Below are 26,078 nucleotides of genomic sequence, written 5' to 3'. Positions count from 1 at the left end.
GTTTGATCACTTGCTGTATTGTACAACACTCAAAGTCAAACTGCTGTTAGACTCAGGTGACATTCAAATGTTGGAGCATATGTTGGGACAAGTTGAGATGAGTCATCTTTCACTCTTCCTTTGCCGTATCCATGAGTTCTTCTCTATTAAACCTGAACAGATGCCAACCCTCCTCAGAGGAAAGGTCTAAAGCCCCTCGACGAGTATAGTAGTCAATAGAAGCCTGGTTCCAAATGACAACAAGAAAGTGCATGCAGTTACATTGGCTTCTGATGGCTATCTGTTTAAAAACAAAGAGATTACTTTTAATTGAAAGTACATTTTTTTAAAGTACACATTTATTTTATTAAAGGTCTATATGCAAGGCACTATGTCTGTATAATACTTCCAAATAATAATACAATAGTTAACTCTTGGACTTCTCCAAAGCTGTAAGAAGAAAAAAAGGCCTGTTGAGTTTTAAAACTCTTTCTTTGAAAAGTCCAAAAATGATTTGCAAAGTCTTCTCATTGGTTTTTCATAAATCCCATTCAGTTTTTTTCTTTGTTTTTGTATTTTTTTTATTATAGTAGTCACCATACAGTACATAATAGTTTTTGCTGTAGTGTTCCATGATTCATTGTTTGCATATAACACCCAGTGCTGGATACAGTACGTGCCCTCCTTAATACCCATCACTGGGCTCACGCATCCCCCCATCCCCCTCCCCTCTAAAACCCTCAGTTTGATTCCCGGAGTCCATAGTCTCTCATGGTTTGTCTCCCCCTCTGATTTCCCCCTTCATTTTTCCCTTCCTTCTCCTAATATCCTCCATGCTATTCCTTATGTTCCACAAATAACTGAAACCATATGATAATTGCCTTTCTCTGTTTGACTTACTTCACTTAGCATAATCTCCTCCAGTCCCACCCATGTTGACACATCCGGAAAGGATGCAAAATTTGGGTATTCAGGGAGAAGGAAAGATGGCGGAGGAGTAGGGGACCCTATTTCAACTGGTCCCCGGAATTGAGCTGGATATCTACCAGGCCACTCTGAGCACCCACAAAACCAGCCTGAGATATAAGATCTGGATCTCTACAAGCAGAATATCACAGGTGGTTGGTTTTGAGGTACGAAGCAGGGAGCCCTGATTTATTTGGAGGATAAACGGCAGCGGGAGGGTGCCTGGCCGTGGGAATCCTACACCTACGGTGAGCAACAGCCTCGTGCGCTGGGGACGGGGCAGACTCGCAGACCGGTAGCGGTGCGAAAAGGACTTTAGGGCACACCCCAAGGTGGAAACCCGGAGTGGCAGGGTCGCGCAGGCGAACTGGGAGCGGCTGTTGGTTTTAGAAGCACAAAGGGCGGAGACGTGCCCCGACCTGGAGGCAGGACTGGGGACGATGCAGAGGGGTGCACAACCCAGGACGCTGCAGTTTATAGCAGGACAGACAGAAACGGAGACAGTGTGGCCTGCAGAACTCACTGAAGAACAGACTGTGGTCTCTCTGCTCTGAGGCAGAGGGTTGGAAACTGTCTCTTCTGCTCTGACTCGTGGAAGAGACGCGGAAAGCCGCCAGAGAACAAAACATTGATTACCACTGAGGCCATCCCCCGCCACAGAGGGGCAGGTCAACTCCGCCCAAACAGGGTTGCCTGAGTAACAGTGCGGCAGGCCCCTCCCCCAGAAGACAGGCTGGGGAAACAAGAGGCCAGCAACCCTAAGTTCCCAAGAAAACAGGTGCATCTTGATTGGGTTCTGGTCAATAATTTGGACTCTATACATTCCCTCAAACACCCATCAACAGAATGACTAGGAGGAGGAATGCCCAAAATAGAAAAGACTCAGAGATTATGACTTATGCTGCAGATTTACAAATGGATGCAGATATAACCAAGATGTCGGAGATGGAATTCAGGCTACCAATTGTGAAGACAATGGCGAGAATGGAGAAATCAATTAATGGCAACATAGAGTCTCTAAGGGCAGAAATGAAAGCTGAATTGGCAGAACTTAAAAAGGGTATCAATGAGATCCAATCCAATCTAGATAATCTAACAGCTAGGGTAAGTGAGGCAGAAGAACGAATAAGCGACCTGGAAGACAATATAATAGATAAAAAGGGAAAAGAAGAGACCAGGGAAAAACAACTCAGAATCCATGAAAATAGAATCAGAGAAATAAGTGACACCATGAAACGTTCCAATGTCAGAATAATTGGAATCCCAGAGGGAGTGGAGAGAGAGGGGGGACTAGAAGATGTATTTCAGTAAATCGTAGCTGAGAACTTCCCTAATCTGGGGAATGAAACAAATATTCGCGTCGAGAGGCAGAGAGGACCCCTCCCAAGGTCAAGGAAAACAGGCCAACACCCCGGCATGTAAGAGTAAAACTTGCAAATCTTAGAACCAAGGAAACCATCTTAAGCGCAGTTAGGGGGAAGAGATTCCTTACGTACACAGGGAAAAACATCAGAATAACGTCAGACCTATCCACAGAGACCTGGCAAGCCAGAAAAGCCTGGCAAAACATATTCAGGGTGGTAAATGAGAAGAACATGCAGCCAAGAACATTTTATCCGGCAAGGCCGTCATTTTGAATGGGTGGAGAGATGCAGAGCTTCCACGACCGGCAGAAACTGAAAGAATATGTGACCACTAAGCTGGCCCTGGAAGACATATTAAGGGGGTTTCTATAAAAGGAGAAAGACCCCAAGAGTGATATACAACAGAAATTTACAGGGACAATCTATAAAAACAACATCTTCACAGGCAACATGATGACAATTAATTCATATCTTTCAATAATCACTCTCAATGTGAATGGCCTAAATGCTCTCATAAAATGGCACAGGGTTGCAGATTGGATAAAAAGAAAAGACCCATCCATATGTTGCCTACAAGAGAGTCATCTTGAACCTAAAGATACATCCAGACTGAAAGTGAAGGGATGGGGATCCATATTCCATGCCAGTGGACCTCAAAAGAAAGCTGGGGTAGCAATTCTTATATCAAATTAGATTTTAAACTAAAGTCTGTAATTAGAGACACAGAAGGACACTCTATCATTCTTAAAGGGTCTATCCAACAAGATCTAACAATTGTAAATATCTATGCCCCCAACATGGGAGCAGCCATCTACATAAGCCAGCTGTTCACCAAAATAAAGAGTCATATTGATAACAATATGTTAATTGGAGGAGACCTCAATACTCTACTCTCAGCAATGGACAGATCGTCTCAGCAGAAAATCAACAAGGTAACAAGAGCTTTGAATGATACAGTGGACCAGATGGACCTCATAGATATTTATAGAACATTCCACCCTAAAACAACAGAATACTCATTCTTCTCGAGTGCACATGGAACTTTCTCCAGAATAGACCACATACTGGGTCACAAATCAGGTCTCAACTGATACCAAAAGATTGAGATTATTCCCTGCATATTCTCAGACCACAATGCTTTAAAACTGGAACTCAATCACAAGAAAAAATTTAGCAGAAATTCAAACACTTGGAAACTAAAGACCACTCTGCTCAAGAATGTTTGGGTCAACCAGGAAATCAAAGAAGAACTTAAACAATTCATGGAAATCAATGAGAATGAAAACACATCGGTCCAAAACCTATGGGATACTGCAAAGGCAGTCCTAAGGGGGAAATACATAGCCATCCAAGCCTCACTCAAAAAAATAGAAAAATCCCAAATTCACCAACTAACTCTACACCTTAAAGAACTAGAGAAAAAGCAACAAACGATGCCTAAGCCATGCATTACAAGAGAAATAATTTAAATTAGAGCAGAAATCAATAATTAGAAACCAGAAACACAGTAGATCAGATCAACGAAACTAGAAGTTGGTTCTTTGAATCCAGGAATCCATCAAAATCCTAGAGGAGAACATAGGCAGTAACCTCTTTGACATTGTCCACAGCAACTTCTTTCAAGATATATCTCCAAAAGCTAGTGAAACAAAAGCAAAAATGAACTTTTGGGACTTCATCAAGATAAAAAGCTTCTGCACAGCAAAGGCAACAGTCAACAAAACAAAGAGGCAACCCACAGAACGGGAGAAGATATTTGCAAATGACACTACAGATGAGGAGTTGGTATCCAAAAAAGATGTGGTCCATATATACAATGGAATATTACTTAGCCATCAGAAAGGTTGAATACCCAACTTTTACATCAACATGGATGGGAGTGGAGGAGATTATGCTCAGTGAAATAAGTCAAGCAGAGAAAGTCAATTATCATATGGTTTCACTTATTTGTGGAACATAAGGAATAGCATGGAGGACATAGGAGAAGGAAGGGAAAAATGGGGGGGGGGAATTGGAGGGAGAGATGAACCATTGGAGACTATGGACTCTGAGAAACAAAGAGGGTTTTAGAGGAGAGGGGGGAGGGAGTTTGGTTAGCCCAGTGATGGGTATTAAGGAGGGCATGTACTGCATGGAGCACTGGGTGTTATACGAAAACAATGGATCATGGATTACCACATCAAAAACTAACGATGTATTGTGTGGTGACTAACATAACATAATAAAATTTTTAAAAAATTCTAAATAAAACTTAAAAAAAAAAAGTACCATCAACCTTTTACAAAGAAATGGAACAAATAATCCTAAAATTTGTATGGAACGAGAAAAGTGCCCGTATAGCCAGAGGAATGTTGAAAAAGAAAAGCAAAGGTGGCGGCATTACAATTCCAGACTTCAAGCTCTATTACAAAGCTGTCATCATCGAGACAATATGGTACTGGCACAAAAACATACACATAGATCAGTGGAACAGAATAGAGAGCCCAGAAATGGACTCTCAACTCTATGGTCAACTAAACTTTGACAAAGCAGGAAAGAATGTCCAATGGAAAAAGACAGTCTCTTCAACAAATGGTGTTGGGAAAATTGGACAGCCACATGCAGAAGAATGAAACTGGACGATTTCCTTACACCACACACGAAAATAGACTCCAAATGGTTGAAAGACCTACATGTGAGACAGGAGTCCATCAAAATCCTAAAGGAGAACACAGGCAGCAACCTCTTCAACCTCAGCCACAGCAACTTCTTCCTAGAAACATCGCCAAAGGCAAGGGAAGCAAGGGCAAAAATGAACTATTGGGAGTTCATCAAGATAAAAAGCTTTTGCACAGCAAAAGAAACAGTCAAGAAAACCAAAAGCCAACTGACAGAATTGGAGAAGATATTTGCAAATGACATATCAGATAAAGGGCTAGTATCCAAAATCTATAAAGAACTTATCAAACTCAACACCCAAAGCACAAATGATCCAATCATAAAATGGGCAGAAGACATGAACAGACATTTTTCCAAAGAAGACATCCAAATTTCCAACAGACACATGAAAATGTGCTCAATATCACTCAGCATCCGGGAAATGCAAATCAAAACCTCAATGAGATACCACCTCACACCAGTCAGAATGGCTAAATTTAACAAGTCAGGAAATGACAAATGTTGACGAGGATGCAGAGAAAGGGGAACCCTCCTACAGTGTTGGTGGGAATGCAAGCTGGTATAGCCACTCTGGAGAACAGCATGGGGGTTCCTCAGAAAGTTGAAAATAGAGCTACTGTATGACCCAGTAATTGCACTACTGGGTATTTACCCCAGAGATACAAACTTAGTGATCCTAAGGAGTATGTGCACCTCAGTGTTTATAGTAGCAATGTCCACATGTCCACAATGTCCACGATAACTTTGTTGTCCATCAACAGATGAATGGATAAAGAAGAGGTGGTATATATATAAAATGGAATATTATGCAGCCATTAAAAAAAAAAACTAAATCTTGCCATTGGCAACAACGTGGATGGAACTAGAGGGTATTATGCTAAGCAGAATAAGTCAATCAGAGAAAGACATGTATCATATGATCTCACTGATATGAGGAATTTGTATCTCAGGAAACAAACTGAGGGTTGCTGGAGTAGTGGGGGGTGGGAGGGATGGAGTGACTGGATGATAGACATTGGGGAGGCTATGTGCTATGGTGAGCTTTGTGAATTGTGTAAGACTGATGAATCACAGACCTGTACCTCTGAAACAAATAATACATTATATGTTAAAAAGAAGAAGACGAAGAAGAAAAAGATAGTAGGAAGGGAAAAATGAAGGGGGGGAAATCGGAGGGGGAGACGAACCATGAGAGACTATGGACTCAGAAACAAACAGGCTTCTAGAGGGGAGGTGGGTGGGGGGATGGGTTAGCCTGGTGATGGGTATTAAAGAGGGCACATACTGCATGGAGCACTGGGTGTTATATGCAAATAATGAATCATGGAACACTACATCAAAAACTAATGATGTAATGTATGGTGATTAACAATAAAAATTTTTAAAAAATTGAGTATTCATCCTTTCTGTTGGCTCAGTAATATTTCATTGTATATATGGGCCACATCTTCTTTATCCATTCATCTGTTGAAGGGCATCTTGGCTCCTTCCACAGTTTGACTATTGTGGACATTGCTCTATGAACATCAGGGTGTATGTGGCCCTTCTTTCACTACATCTGTGTCTTTGGGGTAAATACCCAGGAGTGCAATTAGTGGGTCATAGGGTAGCTCTATTTTTAACTTCTTAAGGAACCTCCATATGGTTTTCCAGAGTGGCTGTACCAGCTTGCATTCCTAGCAACAGTGTAAGAGGGTTCCTCTTGCTCCACAACCTCTCCAACATTTGTTGTTTCTTGCCTTGTCAATTTTTGCCATTTAACTGGTGTAAGGTGGTATCTCAGTGTGGTTTTGACTTAAATTTCCCTGATGGCTAATGATGTTGAACATTTTTTGACTGGATTATTGTTTTTTGGATATTGAGTTTGAGAAGTACTTTATAGATCTTGGATACTAGCCCTTTGTCTGTAGTGTCATTTGCAAATGTCATTGCAAATATCTTCTCCCATTCTGTGGGCTGCCTGTTTGTTTTGCTGACTGTTTCATTGCTGTGCAGGAGTTTTTTATCTTGATGAAGTCCCAAAAGTTCATTTTTGCTTTTGTTGCCCTTGCCTTTGGAGACATGTCGTGAAAGAAGTTACTGTGCTCGATTTCGAAGAGGTTACTGCCTATGTTTCCCTTTAGGATTTTGATGGATTCCTGTCTCACATTGAGGTCTTTCATCCATTTTGAGTTTATCTTTGTGTATTGAGTTAGAGAATGGTTGAGTTTCATTCTTCCGTATATAGCTGTCCAATTTTCCCAGCACCATTTATTGAAGAGACTGTCTTTTTCCATTGCATATTTTTTCCTGCTTTTTCAAAGATTAATTGACCATAGATATGAGGGTCCGTATCTGGGCTCTCTATTCTTTTTTTTTTTTTAAGATTTTATTTATTTGAGTGAGAGAATGAGAGAGAGAGAGCACATGAGAGGGGGGAGGGTCGGAGGGAGAAGCAGACTCCCTGCTGAGCAGGGAGCCCAATGCGGGACTCGATCCTGGGACTCCAGGATCATGACCTGAGCCGAAGGCAGTCGCTTAACCAACTGAGCCACCCAGGCGCCCTGGGCTCTCTATTCTGTTCCATTGATATATGTGTCTGTTTTCGTGCCAGTACCATGCTGTCTTGGTGATCCCTGCTTTGTATTATAGCTTGAAGTCATACAATGTGATGGCCTCAGCTTTGTTTTTCTTCTTCAACATTTCCTTGGCAACTCGGGGTCTTTTCTGATTCCATACAAATTTTAGGATTGTTTGTTCCAGCACTTTGAAAAATACCATTGGCATTTTGATCAGGATGGCATTGAAAGTATAGATGGCTCTGGGCAGCATAGACATTTTAATAATGTTTATTCTTCTGATCCATGAGCATGGAATGTTTTTCCATCTTTTTGTGTCTTCTTCAATTTCTTTCATGAGTGTTCTGTAGTTCCTAGAGTATAGATCCTTTGCCTCTTTGGTTAGGTTTATTCCAAGGTATCTTATGGTTTTTGGTGCTATTGTAATTGGAATTGATTCCCTACAAGGGAAGATTCTCTTTCTACAGTTATATTGTTAGTGTATAAGAAAGCAACTGATTTCTGTGCATTGATTTTGTATCCTGCCACATTCCTGAATTGCTGTATGAGTTCTAGTAATTTGGGGGTGGAGTCTTTTGGGTTTTCCACATAATGTATCATGCCATCTGCGAAGAGAGAGAGTTTGACTTCTTTGCCAATTTGAATACCTTTTATTTCTTTTTGTTGTGTGATTGCTGTTGCTAGGACTTCTAGTACCATGTTGAACAATAGTGGTGAGAGTGGGCATCCTTGTCGAGTTCCTGATCTTAAGGGAATGGCTCTCAGCTTTTCCCCATTGAGAATGATATTCGCTGTGGTCTTTTCATAGATGGTTTTTATGAAATTGAGGAATGTTCCTTCTATCCCTACACTCTGAAGCATTTTAATCCGGAAAGGATGCTGTATTTTGTCAAATGCTTTTTCTACATCAGTTGAGAGGACCACGTGGTTCTTTTATCTTCTCTTACTGTTTTCTGTAACACTGATTGATTTGGGAATGTTGAACCACCCTTGTATCCCAGGGATAAATCCCACCTGGTTGAGATGGATAATCCTTTTAATGTCCTGTTGGATCTTATTAGCTAGGAACGTGTTGAGAATTTTGGCATCCATATTCATTGGGATATTGGTCTGTCATTCTTTTTGATGGGGTCTTTGCCTGGTTTTGGGATCAGGGTAATACTGGCCTCATAGAATGAGTTTGGAAGTTTTCCTTCTGTTTCTATTTTTTGAAACAGCTTCAGGAGAATAGGTATTATTTCTTCTTTGAATGTTTGGTAGAATTCCTCAGGGAATCCACCAGGCCCTGGACTCTTGTTTTATGGGAGGTTTTTGATTACTGCTCTCACATGATTTTGCTGCAACTTTTGAGATAATCGTATGGTTTTTATCCTTTTTCTTGTTAATGTGATGTATCGCATTGATTGATTTGTGAATATTAAACCACCCTTGCATCTGTGGTAAATCCCACTTGATCATAGGGAATAATTTTTTAAATGAATATTTGGGTTTGGTTTGCTAATATTTTGTGATGATTTTTGCATCTATGTTCATCAGAGATATTGCCTTTAGTTTTCTTGTTTTTTAGTGTCTTTATCTGGTTTTGAAATCACGGTAATGCTGCATTTGTATAATGAATTTGTAAGCTTTTCTTCCTTTTCCATTTTTTGGAATAGTTTGAGAATAAATGGTGTTAATTCTTCTTTAAATGTCTGGTAGAATTCACCTGTGATGCCCTCTGGTCCTAACTTTTGTTTGGAGTTTTTTGATTGCTTGATTCAATTTCATTGCTAGTAATCAGTCTGTTCAAATTATCTATTTCTTCCTGATTCAGTTTTCGAAGGTCATATTTTTCTAGGAATTTATCCATTTCTTCTAGATTGTCCAATTTGTTGGCATAAAATTTTTCATAATATTCTCATAATCCTTAATATTTCTGAATTATTGGTTATTATTTGTCCTTCACTTTTAATTTTATTTGAGTCCTTTTTTTGATGAATCTGGCTAAAGGTTTTCAATTTTGTTGACATTTTCAAAGAACTAGCTTCTGGTTTCATTTATCTGTTGTATTGTTGTTGTTGTTGTTGTTTTTCCTTTTTTAGTCTCTATTTCATTGATTTCCACTGCATGCTTTGTTATCCTCTTCTTTCTACTGGCTTTGGGCTTTGTTCTTTCCCTGTAGCTCCTTTATGTGTAAGGTTAGTTCTTTATTTGAGCTTTTTCTTAGTTTATCAAGTGGACCTATATTGCTATAATCTTCCTTCTTAAAGCAACTTTTCCTGGATCCCAAAGATTTTGGATCATTGTAGTTTCATTTTCATTTGCCTCCATGTGTTTTTTTTTTTTTTAATCTCTGATTTCTTGGTTGACCCATTCATTGTTTAATAACATGTTTGTAGCCTCGAGGTATTTGTGTTCTTTCCAGATTTTTTCTTGTGTTTGATTTCTAGTTTCATATCATTGTAGTCAGAAAAGATGCATGATAAATTTTAATCTTTTTGAGTTTGTGGAGACTTGTTTTGTGACCTAATCTGTGATCTGTTCTGGAGGACATTTCAGATACACTTGAAAAGAATGGGTATTCCACTATTTGGGGATGGAATGCTCTGAGTATATCTTTTAGATATATCTGGTCCAATGTTTCATTCAAAGCCACTGTTTCCTTGATTTCTGTCTGGATGGTCTATCCATTAATGTAACTGAGGATTATAGTCCCCCAGTATCATTGTATTAATGTCATGTTTTTTTTTCTTTATGTCTGTTAATAGTTGCTTTATGTATGAGATACTCCTATATTGGGTGCATAAATATTTACAATGATTATATCCTCCTGTTGGATTGTTCCCTTCATAATCATGTAGTGTTCTTCTCTGTCTCCTGTTACAGTCTTGTTCTAAAGTTTATTTTGTCTAAGTATTCATACCCCAGCTTTCTTTTCACTTATATTTACATGGTAAATATCTTTCCATCCCTTCACTTTCAATTTGCATGTAACTTTAGTTCTGAAGGGAGACTCCTGTAGGCAGCTTATCATTGGGTCTTGCTTCTATATCCATTCAGTCACCCTATGTCTTTTGATTGGAGCATTTAGTTCATTTACATACAAAGTAATTATTGATAGGTATGTACTTATTGCCATTTGTTACCTGTTTTACAGGTATTTTTGCTGTTCTTCTCTATTACTTTTTTCTCTTGCACTTTCCTTGTCTTTGATAGCATTCTATAGTGATATGCTTGGGTTCCTTTCTCTTAATTTTTTGTTTATCTATTAGATATTTTTGATTTATGGTTTCCATTTGGCTCATATATAACATGCATATAGTGTAGCAGTCTATATTAGGTTGATGGTCGATTAAGTTTGAACCCATTCCATTTTTTAAAAAGATTTTGTTTATTTATTTGACAGAGAAATAGAGCCAGAGAGCACAAGTGGGGAGAATGGCAGAGGGAGAAGGAGAAGCAGGCTTCCTGCTCAGCAGGGAGCCCGATGTGGAGCTCGATCCCAGCACGCTGGGATCATGACCTAAGCCAAAGACAGACTCTTAACCGACTGAGCCACCCAGGCGCCCCTTTTTAAGAACCCATTCTAAAAGCAGTAAATTTTTATCCTCCCCCCACCATTTTATGTATATGTCCTACTTCACGCCCTTTCATTTTGTGAATCCTTTGACTTGATATTTATAGATACACCTGGTCTTACTGTTTTTGTGCTTTAACCTCCATACTGGTTTTATAAGTGATTCATCTATGACTTTTTTTTGTTTGTTTGTATTTAACTGAAGCTTTTTCCTTTCATAATTTCTTACTCCTGGTTATGTTTTCTTCCCACTCAATGAATTCCCTTTAATAGTTCTTCTAAGGCTGGTTTAGTTGTGATGAACTGTTTTGCTTTTTGTTTGTCTGGGAAACTCTTTATTTCTACTTCTGTTGTGAATGATAGCCTTGCTGGGTAGCCATGAAATGAGTATTCTTTGTTGCAAGTTTTTTCCTTTCATCACTTTGAATATATCATGCCAGTCCTTTCTGGCTGCAAAGTTTCTGCTGAAAAATCAGCTGATAGCCTTATGGGATTTCCCTTGTATGTAACTTTTCTCTTACTGCTTTTAAAATTCTCTCTTTATCACTACTTTTTTACCATTTTAATTATTATGTGTGTTGGTGTGGACCTCCTTGGGTTGATTTTCTTGGGGACTCTGTGCCTCCTGGATCTGAGTATCTGTTTCCTTCCCCAGGTTAGAGAAGTTTTCAGCTATTTCTTCAAATAAATTTTCTGCCCCCTTCTCTTTTCTCTTTTTGGGATCAATATAATGTGAATTTTATTAGGTTTGATGATGTTGCTGAGTTCCCCAAACATATTCTCATTTGTATTTTTTTTTTTCTTTTTCCTGTTCAACTTTGTTGCTTTCCATTACTCTGTCTTCCAGGTCACTGATCTGTTCTTCTGCCTCCTCTAATCTATTGATTCCCTCTAGTCTATTTTTCATTTCAGTTATTAAATTATTCATCCCTGATTGGTTACTTTTTTGTTTTCTATTTCTTTGTTGAAGGTTTTCCTGTGATTTTCCACTTTTCTCAAGTCCAGTATCTTAGGACCATGAGTTTGAATTCATTATCAGGTAACTTGTTTGTCTCCATTTCATTTAGCTCTTTTGCTGTGGTTTTATCCTGGTCTTTCATTTGGGATATATTCCTCTGTCTTATTTTGTCTAATTCTCTGTGTTTGTTTATATGTAAGGAAAATCAATTATGTCTCCTGATCTTGAATGTAGTGGCCTTACAAAGAAGAGGTCCTGTGGTGCCCCGTAGCACAATGTCTCCTGTTCACCAGAACCAGGTGGTTCATGGGTGTCTTCTATTTGGTTTGTGTGTGCCCTACTGTTGTGGCTAAGCCTTATTTGCTTTCAGTCCAGTTGGCTGCAATGGCCTGCTTTGATTTTTTGTGGGCCATATTTGGTCCTGTGCTGTTAAAGGGCCATTCTGTGGCAGTAGGCTTATAGTTGGGCATTGTCAGCAGTCAGACCAAAATGCCTGCCCTAAGCCCAGTTTGCTGGGGATGAAGTCATACCAGACTGCAGAGTGCGTTCCCTGTGTTGTCTCCTAAGAGGCTTATGTTGGTGGGCAGTGGCTATAAACAAATCAAATGCTATCCCCAGTTCGTCTCTTAGGGCTGTGGTAGCACCCACCTGCAGCGTGCTCTCTCTACCTTGTACCTTGAGAGGCTTTTATTGGTGGGCAAGGCTGGCAGACCAGATGCCTGTCTCCAATGCCATGGCTGCAGTGACTCCAAACTGCAGAAGTCTCTCCCTCTGCTACCCCTGAGGTTTTTGTTGGTGGACAAGGCCAATTATCATATCAGGTGCCTGCCCCCAGTCCATGTGCTGGTGCTGCAGACCCACTGATCAGCAGGGCACTCTCTGCACTGCCAGTTATTAGGTTTGGCTGCTAGGGCTGCAGTCGAACTGATGTGTGGGGTTATCTTTCCCTCTCCACAAGGCAGGAGTCATTCTGGACTGGTGCAGGTCACTGCCAGAGCTGCTTGAATAAGACCTGACAGGAGCTGCTTTGGAGAGCCTCCTGCTGAGTGGGGTGAAATGGATGGAGTGGATCCACAGGAGAATATGGGGTGGGATGGATGGTATTAGCAAGGTAGTTGCAGCATACCCCGTTTCCCACAAGTATCCAGCTATCTAGGCTGGGAAGTAGGGGTTTGGGGAGAGAGAAAAGGCTCCCACCAACTTTTTTATTCTTGGCATAGTCTCCTAAAGATCCCTGCCCCTCCAGCACATATTCTGAGATTTGTAAATAAGTTCATGGATACCCTAGGCATTTTTCATACTGCTGCTCCTGTGTTCTGTCTTGGTGAGGTTGTTTGTTATGCTGTCTCTTTAAGGTTCGGGACTCCATTTCCTATTGCCCTCTCACTCTCAGCACTAAGCCCACTGATTTTTAACGTTCCTGGAGTTAAGCCCAACTGGTTGTAAAAATTCGAGAAGTTAAAGACCCATGGTTTTCAAAGCCAAATGTTACAGGCACTTGTCTCCAATGCAGATCCCCCATGCCTGGGTTGCCTGCTGTGGGGTCTGATCCTCTCCCTTCTATGTGCTTGTGGTGTCCCTCCCATTTGTGGTTAGTCTCCCCAGGAATCTGGTTCTTGACCTAGTCTCTGCCTCTCCTACCCTTTTCAATGTGGGCTCCTCCCTTTGATTAACTGTGGGATGTCTGTTCTGCTAGTCTTTAGGTCATTTTCTGGGTTGGTTGCACTTATGTGGCTGTTTTCTAGGTGTGTCCCTGAGACAAAATGAGCTTAGGAGGCTCCTACTCCAACTTCCCAGAAGTCATTTTCATGCTATTCTTATATTCATACCATGGACCTATTTTATAGGTAGAATTGCCTTCTAATCTCCCTCTTGCTTACTTCTGCTTTATAGCAAAGTGATGTATAGTATGGTTGTGGATTACATAGATATCAGTTTTTGATTAACATAATTCAAATATAATTATATGACTATCTGATTTGAAGATCTATTTTAATTGAAATGAAAAAATAAGTAGTGTTTTGAGGTTATGTTCAGAAGGTGAGATAAATTATCTAATTTACACCCTGTTAAATAATATTTAATGAAGAAAATGACAACATACAGAATACCAATACTAAATGTAATACTTACCTGACTTAACCTCTTCAGCATTTCAACTCCAATACCTAGACCTTTTAAATAGATAATGGAAAATGACACGAGTTTTAAAAATCCACTTAACAAGTTTTGCTTTAATCTTAAAGAAGTAAAATATGAAACCCTATATGTGGCTTTATATATTCTTAATAGCTTGTGTTGAAACTCAACTCATGAATGTTTTTAATATCTTCTTCCTAATTGTAAAGTGGTTCCAAAGGTAATAGAAAAGATTTTGGATTTAAAGATTGGTGAAGCAGAAGTGAGTCCCTGTCACTCTCATAATATAGTATATTTCTTATTCACTTCCAGACAAAACAATCTAAAATATAAACACATTTTTTAAAGATAAAAGGATAGCTGTGATAATTTGGCTTATTCAAGCTTTGATGGGAACTAAAAAGAAAGTCATTTTCTAATCTGTGATTAAGTTTTCCCCATATGCAAGGATAACTAGGATAGTGATCATTCTCATGAAATAGAAGTAAGTTACACAAACTAACTTAAATACCATATTTATAGTGAATCCCTATCTCTACTCCTTTAAATATGCCATTTTAATTTTTAAACTATAAGTAAAATATAAGTGTAGCTCGACCTCGGTAAGATTGTATGACATAAAAGTCCTCTAGGTAAAGTAACTTGCCAATCCAGGGATCGTACGTAAAGTAGTACATGGCAAATCCAACAGTCACTTTGCCTAGAAAAGGGAAGAGAAGGTACAACGAGATTAATGCTTTGAATCTTAGAGTGTTCTTTCCTCTAAAATTGAATATCTTAGTGTTTTCTTTATTAAACTAATAAAAGCTTACTGGACAAAATATCAAACAGTACAAAAAATACATAATGTAGGTTTAGGTCCCTTATAACACAGTCTTAAAACAAAGACAGGCCATCTTTTAATAATGTATATTTTTCCAAATTTTTTCCTATGCATATACAAATACATACCACACATTTTCTGTAAAAACAAAATAAAACAAAAAACAAAGTTTATGTACTTATACTCTTCTACTCTGTTTAATAGGAATTCTATGCTATCAAACTGTTCTTCATTTTCAGGTAGAGAAAGTATACCCCAGATTTGTTTTACCTGATGGTTTTTGTTGATTGTGTACTTCTGCAATTAGGCAGTAGAAAAGGGGATTGTTCCCAAAGCCATCTCTGAGTAAATCTGAAATATAAATTCATATACAATATGTTAGAAAGTTTATAATAAAGAAAAGGAAGATGGTAGAGTAGGCAGTACCAGGAGTTCATCTCTTCACCTCTACAACTGTACTGGCAGTGAATATTCTGGAACTCTAGAGTTTATTTGAACACTTACAACTTCCAGAGGACAGCTTGGCTGCCAAACTGCAGTTAATTTTGGTCAAATTCAGCTATCAGCCTACTGGTGGCTTACAAGTCTCCCCTGCCCCCTTGCCTCATGGCAGCAGCTGTACAGATGGCAGCATGAATTGCTGAGTGATTGCTGGAGCCAGGGTAGGCATTAGGGGACTTATCCTCCAGATACTGGAGTTCTGTGTTCTGCTCATGGATTGCTACTCTTAATGCTGAGGTGAGAGCTTAGAAGTTGGCCACCATTTTTCAAACCTCCACCAATGAAAGCAGCTTCCAGATGTAAAAAGAGCCACACAAGAATTTAGAAAGCTACCATGCATGACCAGGGAAAGACAGACTCAGAAAAGACCTCAGAACACCTTAAACATTTAACCCACGCTGATCTCTTACAGAGATACCCTATAACAATAAAAAACAAAAACAAAAAAAACGAGCCATCCCTGGGGAAGGGGGAGAATTTTATTTCCAGAGTTAACATAAAATTCAAATGTCCAGTTTTCAACAACAAATCACAAGACATACAAAGAAATTGGAAACTATGCCCCATTCAAAAGAATGAAGTAAATCAATAGAAAACATACCTGAGGAAGCCCACATGTATTAGAACAAGACTAAAACAACTGTCTTAAAGATGCTCAAAAAGCTAAAGGAAAGACAGGCACAAAAACAGGAAACAAATGTATGAACAAAATAAGAATCTCAGTAACAAAATACAAATTATAAAAAAAGAACCCCCACCAAAAATTCTGAAGCTGATAATTATGTACAATAACTGAAGTGACAAATGCACTGTAGACGTTCAAAATCAGAATTGAGCTAGCAGAAGAAAAAAAATAGTGAATTTGAATATAAGACAATTGAAATTACCAAGTCAGGAACTGAAAGAAAAACAATGAAGAGGGGCGCCTGGGTGGCTCAGATAGTTAAGCATCTGCCTTCGGCTCAGGTCATGATCCTGGAGTCCTGGGATCGAGCCCCGCATTGGGCTCCCTGCTCAGCGGGGAGCCTGCTTCTCCCTCTCCCTCTACTGTTCTCCCTGCTTGTGCTCTCTCGCTCTCTCTGTCAAATAAATAAAATCTTTCAAAAAAAATGAAGAAAAATAAACAGTGCCTAAGGGCTTTGTGGAACACCATCAAGTGGGCCAATATACACTCTATAAGGTAGATTCTTAGCATGATAAGAGAGAAGGGAAAAAAGAATATTTAAAGAAATGATGGCTGAAAACTTCCCAAATTTGAATCAATTAATGTATCTACAAATCCAAGAAGCTCAACAAACTCCAAGTAGTATAAACTAAAAAGAGCAACACTAAGACACATAATCAAACTGCTGAAAGACAAAGAGAAAATTCTGAAAGCAGCAAGAGAGAAGGAACTTGTCACGTACAATGAATCATCAATAGGGTTATCATCTGATTTCTCATCAGAAACCTTGAAGACCAGAAGGCTGTGAGTTTATCTATTCAAAGTGCTGGGGGGAGCCTATCAACTGAGAATTGTATCTCTACCAAAACTGCCCTTCAGAAATGAGGGAGAAATTGAGACATCCCCAGATCACCACCAAAAACAAAGAAACAAAAACCTGAGGGATTTCACTATCAGTAGACCTGCCCTGCATAAAATGCTAGAAGTCTTTCAGGTTGACATGAAAGAAAGCTAGACAGTAACTCAAAGCCACATAAAGAAATAAAGATAAAAGTAAAGGTACCTAGTTAAAGGTAAATACATGGGCAATTATAAGGGCTAGAGTTATTTTAATTTTGTTTATAACTCCACTTTTTATTTTCTACATAATTTAAAAAAACTGCATAAAATTAGTTATTAATATATGTTATTGGGCACATAATGTACAAAGATGTAACCTGTAACATCAGTAACATAAAAGAGGGGAAATGGAGATGTATAAGAGAAGAGTTTTGTATGCTATTGGAATTAAGCTGGTATAAATTCAAATTAGATTATTATAACTTTAGGATGTTAAATGTAATTTCCATAATAACCACAAAGAAAATATCTATAAAATATACACATAAGGAAATGAGAAGGGAATCAAAATATTTCAATACAAAAATCCAACAAAACACAAAAGAAGGTAGCAGTAGAGGAAATGAGGAACAAAAAGCCTGTATGGCATATAGAAAACAGCAAAATGACAGAAGTCCCTCCTCATTTACTTTAAATGTAAATGGATTAAATAGTTTAATCAAAAGACAGAGATGAGCATAATGGATTAAAAAAATGATCCAGCGCTATGCTGCCTATAGGGGACTCACTTTAGATTTAAACACACACACACACACAGAAAGGTTGATAGTGAAATAATGGAAAAAAGATATTTCATGCAAATAGTAACTAAGAGAGCTGAGGTGGCTGTAGTATATCAAACATAATAGACTTTAAGTTAAAAATGTTACAAGAGACAAGGAGGTTATTTAATAATAAAAGGTCAATTCACCAAGAAGATACAACATTTATAAACATTTATGTACCAATCAGAGATCCAAAATAAATGAAGCAAATACTGACAGAATTGAAGATAGAAAAATAGCTCTACAATAATAGTAGGAAACTTCAGGTCTTCAATTTCAATAATGTATTGAACAACCAGACAGAAGATAAATAATTTGCTAGATTATTTGAACAACAATATAGATCAAATGAACCTAAAAGAAATACACAGTACACTCCACCCAACAACATAATGCACATTTTTCTCAAGTGCACATGGAACTTTGTCTAGGATAGGCCATATGTTAGGCCACAAAACAAGTCAATAAATTTTGAAAGATTGAAATCATACAAAGTATCTTTTCCAATCACAGTGGATTGAAACTAGAAATCAACAGCAGAAGGAAACTAGGAATATCACATATATGTAGAAATTAATGCACTCAACCAATAGGTCAAAGAAAAATCACAAGGGAAATTAGAAAACACTTAGAGATGAATGAAAATATAAATACAACATATGAAACTTATAGAATGCACTGAAAGCAGTGCTTGGAAACTTGTAGCTATAAATGCCTACATTAAAAAAAAAATCTCAAGCAATAACCTAACCTTATACCTTAAGAAACTAGAAAAAAGGAGCAAACTAAGCCCAAAGCTAACAGAAGAGAGGTAATAATAAATTTTAGAGCAGAGATAAACAAAATAAAGGGGAAAAGTACAATAGGGAAGAATCAGTAAAACGAAAATTTGGATCTTTGAAAAGATCAACAAATTGAAAACTAGACTGACAAAAAAGAGAGAAGATGCAAGTTAATTAAAATCAGAAATAAAGCAACACTACTACTGACCTTACAGAGATGAAAGGGATTATAAGTAAATACTATGAACTTTACACCAAGAAATTAGATAACCCAGAAGAAATGAACAAATTCCTTGAAACTTACAAATGACCTAAACTGATTCAAGAAAAAATCTGACCACATCTGTAATGAGAGTTTGAATCAGTAATCAAAAAAAATTTCTCAACAAAGTAAAGTCAGGAACCAGGAGATGGTTTCCGTGGTGAATTCTATCAAACATTTAAAGAAGAACTAACATAATCCTTAAACTCTTCCAAAAAAGTGTGAAGAGGAAGAAACATTTCCTAACTCATTCTATGAAGTCAGTATTACTTTGATACTGAAGACATGTAAAGACATCACAAAAGGGACGCCTGGGTGCCTCAGTCAGTTAAGCATCTGCCTTTGGCTCAGGTCATGATCCCAGGTCGTGGGATCTAACCCTATGGCCAGCTCCCCAATCTGCTTCTCCCTCTCCCTCTGCCCCTTCCCCCACTCTTGCTCTCTCTGGCTTTCTTTCTCAAATAAATAAATGGAATATTACTTAGCCATCAGAAAGGAGGAATACCCAACTTTTTGCATCCTTTCTGGATGCATCAACATGTGTGGGACTGGAGGAGATTATGCTAAATGAAACAAGTCAAACAGAGAGAGGCAATTATCATATGGTTTCATTTGTGGAACATAAGGAATAGCATGGAGGATATTAGAAGGAAGGGAAAAATGAAGGGGGGGGAATCAGAGGGGGAGATGAACCATGAGAGACTATGGACTCCAAGAATCAAACTGAGGGTTTTAGAGGGGAGGGGGTGGGGGGATGGGTTAGCCTGGTGATGGGTATTAAGGAGAGCATGTATTGCATGGAGCACTGGGTGTTATATGCAATGCATCATGGAACACTACATCAAAAACTATGATGTACTGTATGGTGTGATTTATCCTAGGAAAGAAAGGATGGTTCAACATAAGAAATCAATATAATACATCATATTAACAGAACAAAAGGAAAAAAGCACATGAACATCTCAATTGATGCAGGAAAGGCATTTGACAAAATACAATACACTTTCATGATAAAAGCCCTCAGAAAACCAGGAATAGAGGAAAATTCTTCAACATTATAAAGGGTAATTATAAAAAACCGTTAACTTCATGCTCAATGGTGAATGGCTTAAAGCATCCCCCCTAAGATTAAGAAGACAAGGATGCCCACTTTTACTACTGCTTTTCAACATTGTACTGGAAGTTATAGCCAAAACTATCAGAAAAGAAAAAGAAATAAAAGCTATCTAAATTAGAAAGAGGTAAAATGATCTCTGCAGATGACACAATCCTACTGATTAAAAAACCTCAAAGAATCCAAAAGAAAGTTACTATAGCTAATAAAGGGGTTCAGCAAATTTGCAAGCTATAAGATCAACAAACAAAAGTCATTTTTGTTTCTATACACAAAAAGAACAAACTAAAAAGTAAACTAAGAAAACAACCCCATTTACAGTAGCCCCTAAAATAAATAACTAGGAATTAATATAACAAAAGAGGTGAAATATTTGCATGCTGAGAACTACAAAAAACATTGCTGAAAGAAAAGGACTTAAATAAGTTGAAAGACCTCTTGTATTCATAGATAAGACATAACATTGTTAAGATGTCAGTACTACCCAAAGTGGTCTAAAAATTTAATGCAATGGCTATCAAAATTCCAGTCCCTATCTCTTTTCACAGAAATGGTAAAGCCCATCCTCAAATTCATTTGGAATTCTAAGTGTGTCATTTTATATGCTTTAATCCTTTCTTAGTGTTTATATTTCCTGCCTAAAAAGTTCTAATTCATTGTAAAACACTAGCCTATCCTTTTAACATTATCAAATGTATCTATTTGCATTGCTATCAAAATGTAGTGAATATCTTGAAAATAGTCGGTCATTTTCTGTTTATCTATTTCATCCTGTTTGGCTACTACCAACGTATTGGGCATTAAATTCACTTTCTTTGAGCAGTTACATTTCTCATTCTACATTTTGAAAATTAGTTGAAGTCTATTGCAGCCATAAGATGTAAAAGCTCTTAAATATGAATTTCATACTTAATGGGGAAAATATAGTGGATCACTGACAAGGCTACCAAACTAATGTCCTGCACAGGTAGGCACTATTAATGGCATCATCTTTGTGTGCCAAAGACAGCAGCTTCCACATATCTAGGTACAAGTAGGTATGAGTGTATACATTATGCCATGTTTCTTTTTTTAGCTCTGAAAATACTATAAAACATCTTACCTGTTACTGTTAACTTCACTGAATCTAGCATGTTTTCACAGGAAGCCAATTCCTATCAAAGTAGAGAAAACTTTCAGTTTATGGCTTAATAATAAATTCTTAAGATGATAATCATGAAGTTTTTCTTGAGCACTTATTTATTGAGCATTTATTAACATAAGATGTCCCAGTCGGCATTAATAAAAGTGAGTGAGAATTAACTCCAGTCATCTAGAACCTTAAAATCTAAATGTATGTAGAGAGAAGATCAACTATGTCAATAACTCACTCATGAAGATAGGTTGTCCAGGTAACTAGTCTTGAATACAACCAGAAAGGTTGAAGTACAGTTAAAAATGTTCCTGAATATTCAAGGTAGATTTCACAAAGTCTATATACAATAAAGCTAGTAGACTTTATGAAAGGTCTGTCATGTTTGCCTGTGAGGTGTTTTTCCCAGTTTAACTTTAGACTTTGTCAATGTGGCTTTTCACTATATCATTTTTTTGCACATTCAAATTAATACATGGTTTGGATCTCATGCTTGGGAAGTCATTGCCCACTTTCAGATTATTAGAACATAAAGCTCAAAGCTACTTAATTATTACATTCATACCTATGAGTAAATAATGTCTCATGTCTATAAGAGTAAGTAATTTAGCTTTTCTAGTATTTTTCTAGTGAATACTCATTAAAATTATTCCCAAGAAACTTCTAGTTTATATTCAGGTACATGAGGCAAATTTAAAATTAAATGTGGTCAGGAACTCCACAGATACAGGTTCATTGAAGTGGGAGGGTCCAGTGATCTATTTTTCCCTTGGTGATGTTTGGAAAGATAAAGAAGGTAAGTTTTCTGGATAGAGAGATTCACTGTCATTCAGTAATAAATTCATTAATTGCCAACTGGGCATCAGATACTAAGCTACAGAAAAATTTAAGTGTTTTTTTTCTACATGGAAAAACATGCTTCTGGAATAATTAACGTGTGTAGTATTTTGATTGATGATCTAATCATGCAGATTAATGCCAGTTAGAGAAATGATATGGGAATTTGTGGGAATAGAATAAAGTGGAAGATATAGATAATCCAGTTCTTACAGATCTGTAATAGGACCTAGCATCATTTCAGCAGATAGATTTCACTAGAAAATGGTTGGTGTTTTTTTTTTTTTGGCCATTGAAACACATTCTCTGATCAAAGAGAAAGGAACCTGGCCTGATTTAAGGATTTATAGATAGATGATAGATAGATAGATGATTGATAGATAGATGATAGATAGATAGATGGATGGATAGATAGATAGAAAAAGTATGTAAATTAATTTATAAAATATATGTACATATAAATTAGTAGATGGAAACATTTTCATTGCAAAACTTTTTATAAGGTTCCCTTATGTATAACCTGTGCCTTATTCCAGCCTCATATTTACTCCATTAAAAATCTAAGCCACTACTTTTATATGGAATTGTTTAGGCTGTGCATCACATAAGTGATTGTTTGAGTGCCACAAAACTTAAGCACAGTAACCATGGCTATTAGCTTGTCCTCTTTACTATATACTGGGATGATTTCCAGGAAAACCATAATTACCTCCTTAAAAATGAATTTTTAAATCAGACATTTTTAACCCAACTCCTTGGACTCCTGGAGGTTGTCTGTGGATGGGTGTGGATGGGCTTCAGGAGTCAAAGAACTGTCTGAAAGTGTATGGAAAATTTGTTCGGGATGAATTTTTTTTTGGCACAATCATTAGCTTCTACATGTAGGTGTGGTCTTAAAAGCAACAAGACTTTCTACCCTAAAATCTTATACATTAATACCTGAAATTCTATTACTGATAGGTCATTCATTTAAGTGAAACATTTCTTTTCTCTAAGATCCTCTTAAAGATAAAATTTCCCCAGGACGGACAACATACTAGGTCTCTGAAATATCCATGGATTCATCCCCCCCCCACTTCCTGAGCCCACTACTTTAAGTCAAGAAATTTATGTGTAATTATTTTACATTATTACAACAATCTTTTGATATAGATAGTACTATGATCTTGATTTTAGATGTGAAAATTGAAACCTAGAGAGGTTCAGTAACTTCCAGAAGGTTGTGTACGTGGGTCATAATTAGCAGAGCTAGGATTCAAACCAACCTATGCCTTCCTTACTCTCAGCCCTAAACTAATGCCATGAAACTCCCCAGAATAAGGAGAAAGATGCTTACTTTAATTAGGCGCAAGATTTCTGGGCAGTCATGAGCCTCTGCAGGTCTTACTCGGAAAGAATTCATGCTTGCTTGCCTCATGCCTGATTGGCTTCTACCTGGTTGCCTTATGCCTGGTTGGCTTGGACTTGGTTGGTTCATGCCTGCTTTGCTTGTTCCTGCTTGACTTGTGCCTGATTGGCTCCAGCCTGGTTGCCTCATGCCTGATTGACTCATACTGAATTGGCTCAGGCCTGGTTGCCTCAGGCCTGGTTGACTTGTGCATGGTTGGCTTGGGCCTGGTTGCCTCATGCTTAGTTGACTTCTGCTGAATTGGCCCCAGCATGGTTGCCTCATGCTTGGTTGCCACATGCGTGGTTGGTTCAGGCCTTGTTGGCTCATACCTGGTTGCCATGTGCCTGGTTGGCTCCTGACTGGTTGTTTCATGCTCAGTTGGTTCACGTCAGGTAAGCTTGTATTTGGTTGGTTTACAACCAGTTGGTTCATACCAAATGAGCCCATGCCTGGCTGGCTCATCCCTGGTTGGTTCATGTCTGGTAAGCTTGATTGTTTCATGCCTGATTGGTTCATGCCAAGCTGATTCATTCCTGGTTGGCTAAGGACTTGTTGACTTATGACTGGTTGGCTGAGGACTGGCTGGCAGATGATGGGTTGGCAGATGATTGGTTGGCCAGTGACTAAGTTAATCTTGATGGAGCAGGAGTCCTTAACTACAGCACTGTAGTGGGAGGCTTTAGGACGTTTCTGTTTTTTCTCAACTTGATTCGTACTTTGAGACCCCTCTATCAAGATGAGAATGGGGAAAATAAAGGACTACCTAAAGAAGATTACTGATGCCTCTGATTTGCTGGAGTTGACCTCACCAGCGATTACAGCTGTAGCCTTGGCTGGGTTTCAGGTTGTCATCTAGCCTTTCTCTGCCAACAGGCCGGAAGTGAGAGGAAGAAAATGACCCTGGGGGAGTATTACTGCTTCACCCCCTTGCACAGTCACTGCATCATAGTGATGGAAGTCACAATGCTCATATTTACGTGCCTAAGTGCTCCCCCATGTGGTGAGGGACAGGGCCTGCTTGACCACCACTTTATTTTCTCCTTTCCTGGAGCTTAAGAGGGTGGAGCAAGAAACTGGAAGGAGTCTGAGAGCTTATGCTTGGCGTTCTCCCTAAAAGTGCCTGCTATTTTAACCACTCAATTCAAAGATAGTTGCTTTAATTCTGTTTTCCCTCTGCCCCGGCCCTGAAATAATTCACTTCCTATTTCTGTCCTTACTTCCACTTACCACCTCTTTCCCATAGACATAGAAACTAGAACGCTTAAAAAGGTTGTCTTAATGAGATGCCCAAGTCTCTAATGCAGAAAATATTTCTTTACAAATAATTAAAAATAACTAGTTACTATTTATTGACTTATTTTATGACCTAGGCTCAGTGGGAAGCACATTACATTTTCTCATTTAATCCCATAGCAATCCTATTATCCCCACTTCAGAAAATAGTTCAAAAGATTTGGTAAACTAACCAAGGCCTCAACAGTTGGGGAAGAGCCTGAATTCAGGCAGAGGTGTATTCAACTCCATTTTCAGGCATTTTACCATCACACTATCCTGCTTCTTACACACACTATTCTTATTCTCCACCCCCATATCTGTGAAATCCAGATTATCTTTTAACCCCATCCTCCCTCACAGGAACCCTTCTCCCATCATTTTATTTGTTGGCTCATTTCCATAATAATGTATATTACGTAAATGGTGCTAAAATTGTTACAGATGGAGTGACTTTTGTTTTTTGATTATACCAGAGTACCTTGGTTGAGGTTATTTCAAGTCTCACACTGTGTTAAGAGCCTTATATATGCATTACTTCATTTAATCATCAAAGCAACTCTGTGAGATATATACTGTTGTTCTACACTTTACTAATAAAAAAGTGGAATTTGAATTAAGTAGTTTATTCAAGTCTAATACATGGCAGAATGGGGACAGAGTCCAAAGCCCAGCCCATGGACAGAACAGTAAATAGAACTGTGGGGCCACAATCACCATTTGGCCTATACTGGCTATAAATGGAAACTAGAGGGCCCATTTTCATATAATGACAGGCAAATCAAGTCACATCACAGAATTATGCTAAACCTAACATATTATATGTAGGTAATTTGATCTCAATTCATTTGTAATAATAATGAGAGCTAAAATTTTATGAACGATTCCTGTGATGTCAGGCATGATTTTAAGGAACAATTTACTTGCAATAATTCATTTTTTCCTCACAACAATCCAGTGATGTAGATGATATTATTATGACCATTTTTTCAGGAGACAGATTCAGAGACATTAGATAACCTGACTTAGGTCACACAATGAAAATTTCAGACAAAATTAAGAAAACCCAGTTACCATTTTGGTTTTTCTGAAATGCCATGAAAGGGGTGAAGGAATTTTGCTGTTTGTTTTTAAAATCAAACCATTTGAATAATTTATCATGGGGATGTTTGACTTTTTTTTTCCTGCTTTTTTAGTGGAGGCACATGTCCAGTTGATCCCTTAAAGAGGTAAAACTAGAAATTACAGTTTAGTGACCTAGCTCTGCTAAGTAGTTCCTTCTGTATTTTGGCTCATAAACATTAACATCACTTGAAAGCCATGTAGGTTTTCATTTTCTTTTTAAAGAATGTTGGGTTTGAGTATCATGCAATTTTGATTTTAAGAGAACACACCAACAATGCATATTCTTGCTCAGTTACTTATTAACACAAATTGTCCCATCTTCAGAATACAGAAT

At 38.0% G+C, this 26,078-nt stretch overlaps 1 protein-coding gene across 1 annotated transcript; it reads right to left on the bottom strand.

Moving 5' to 3' along the window:
* Positions 1 to 109: 109 nt before the first annotated feature.
* On the bottom strand, positions 110 to 23,878 carry SATL1 (spermidine/spermine N1-acetyl transferase like 1). Its single transcript, XM_028101435.1, has 6 exons — positions 23,294 to 23,878; positions 21,091 to 21,142; positions 15,272 to 15,352; positions 14,777 to 14,878; positions 14,173 to 14,213; positions 110 to 280 (listed from the first exon to the last, which is right to left on the bottom strand). The coding sequence occupies exons 1-6, from the start codon at positions 23,876 to 23,878 to the stop codon at positions 110 to 112; spliced, it is 1,032 nt and encodes a 343-aa protein (XP_027957236.1).
* Positions 23,879 to 26,078: the final 2,200 nt, after the last annotated feature.

This window comes from Eumetopias jubatus, unplaced genomic scaffold, assembly GCF_037043125.1.
Source record: "Eumetopias jubatus isolate StellerSeaLion01/CBP00866 unplaced genomic scaffold, mEumJub1_p1.0 scaffold_11, whole genome shotgun sequence".
Taxonomy (NCBI): domain Eukaryota; kingdom Metazoa; phylum Chordata; class Mammalia; order Carnivora; family Otariidae; genus Eumetopias; species Eumetopias jubatus.
This window is presented reverse-complemented; position numbering and strand designations above follow the sequence as displayed.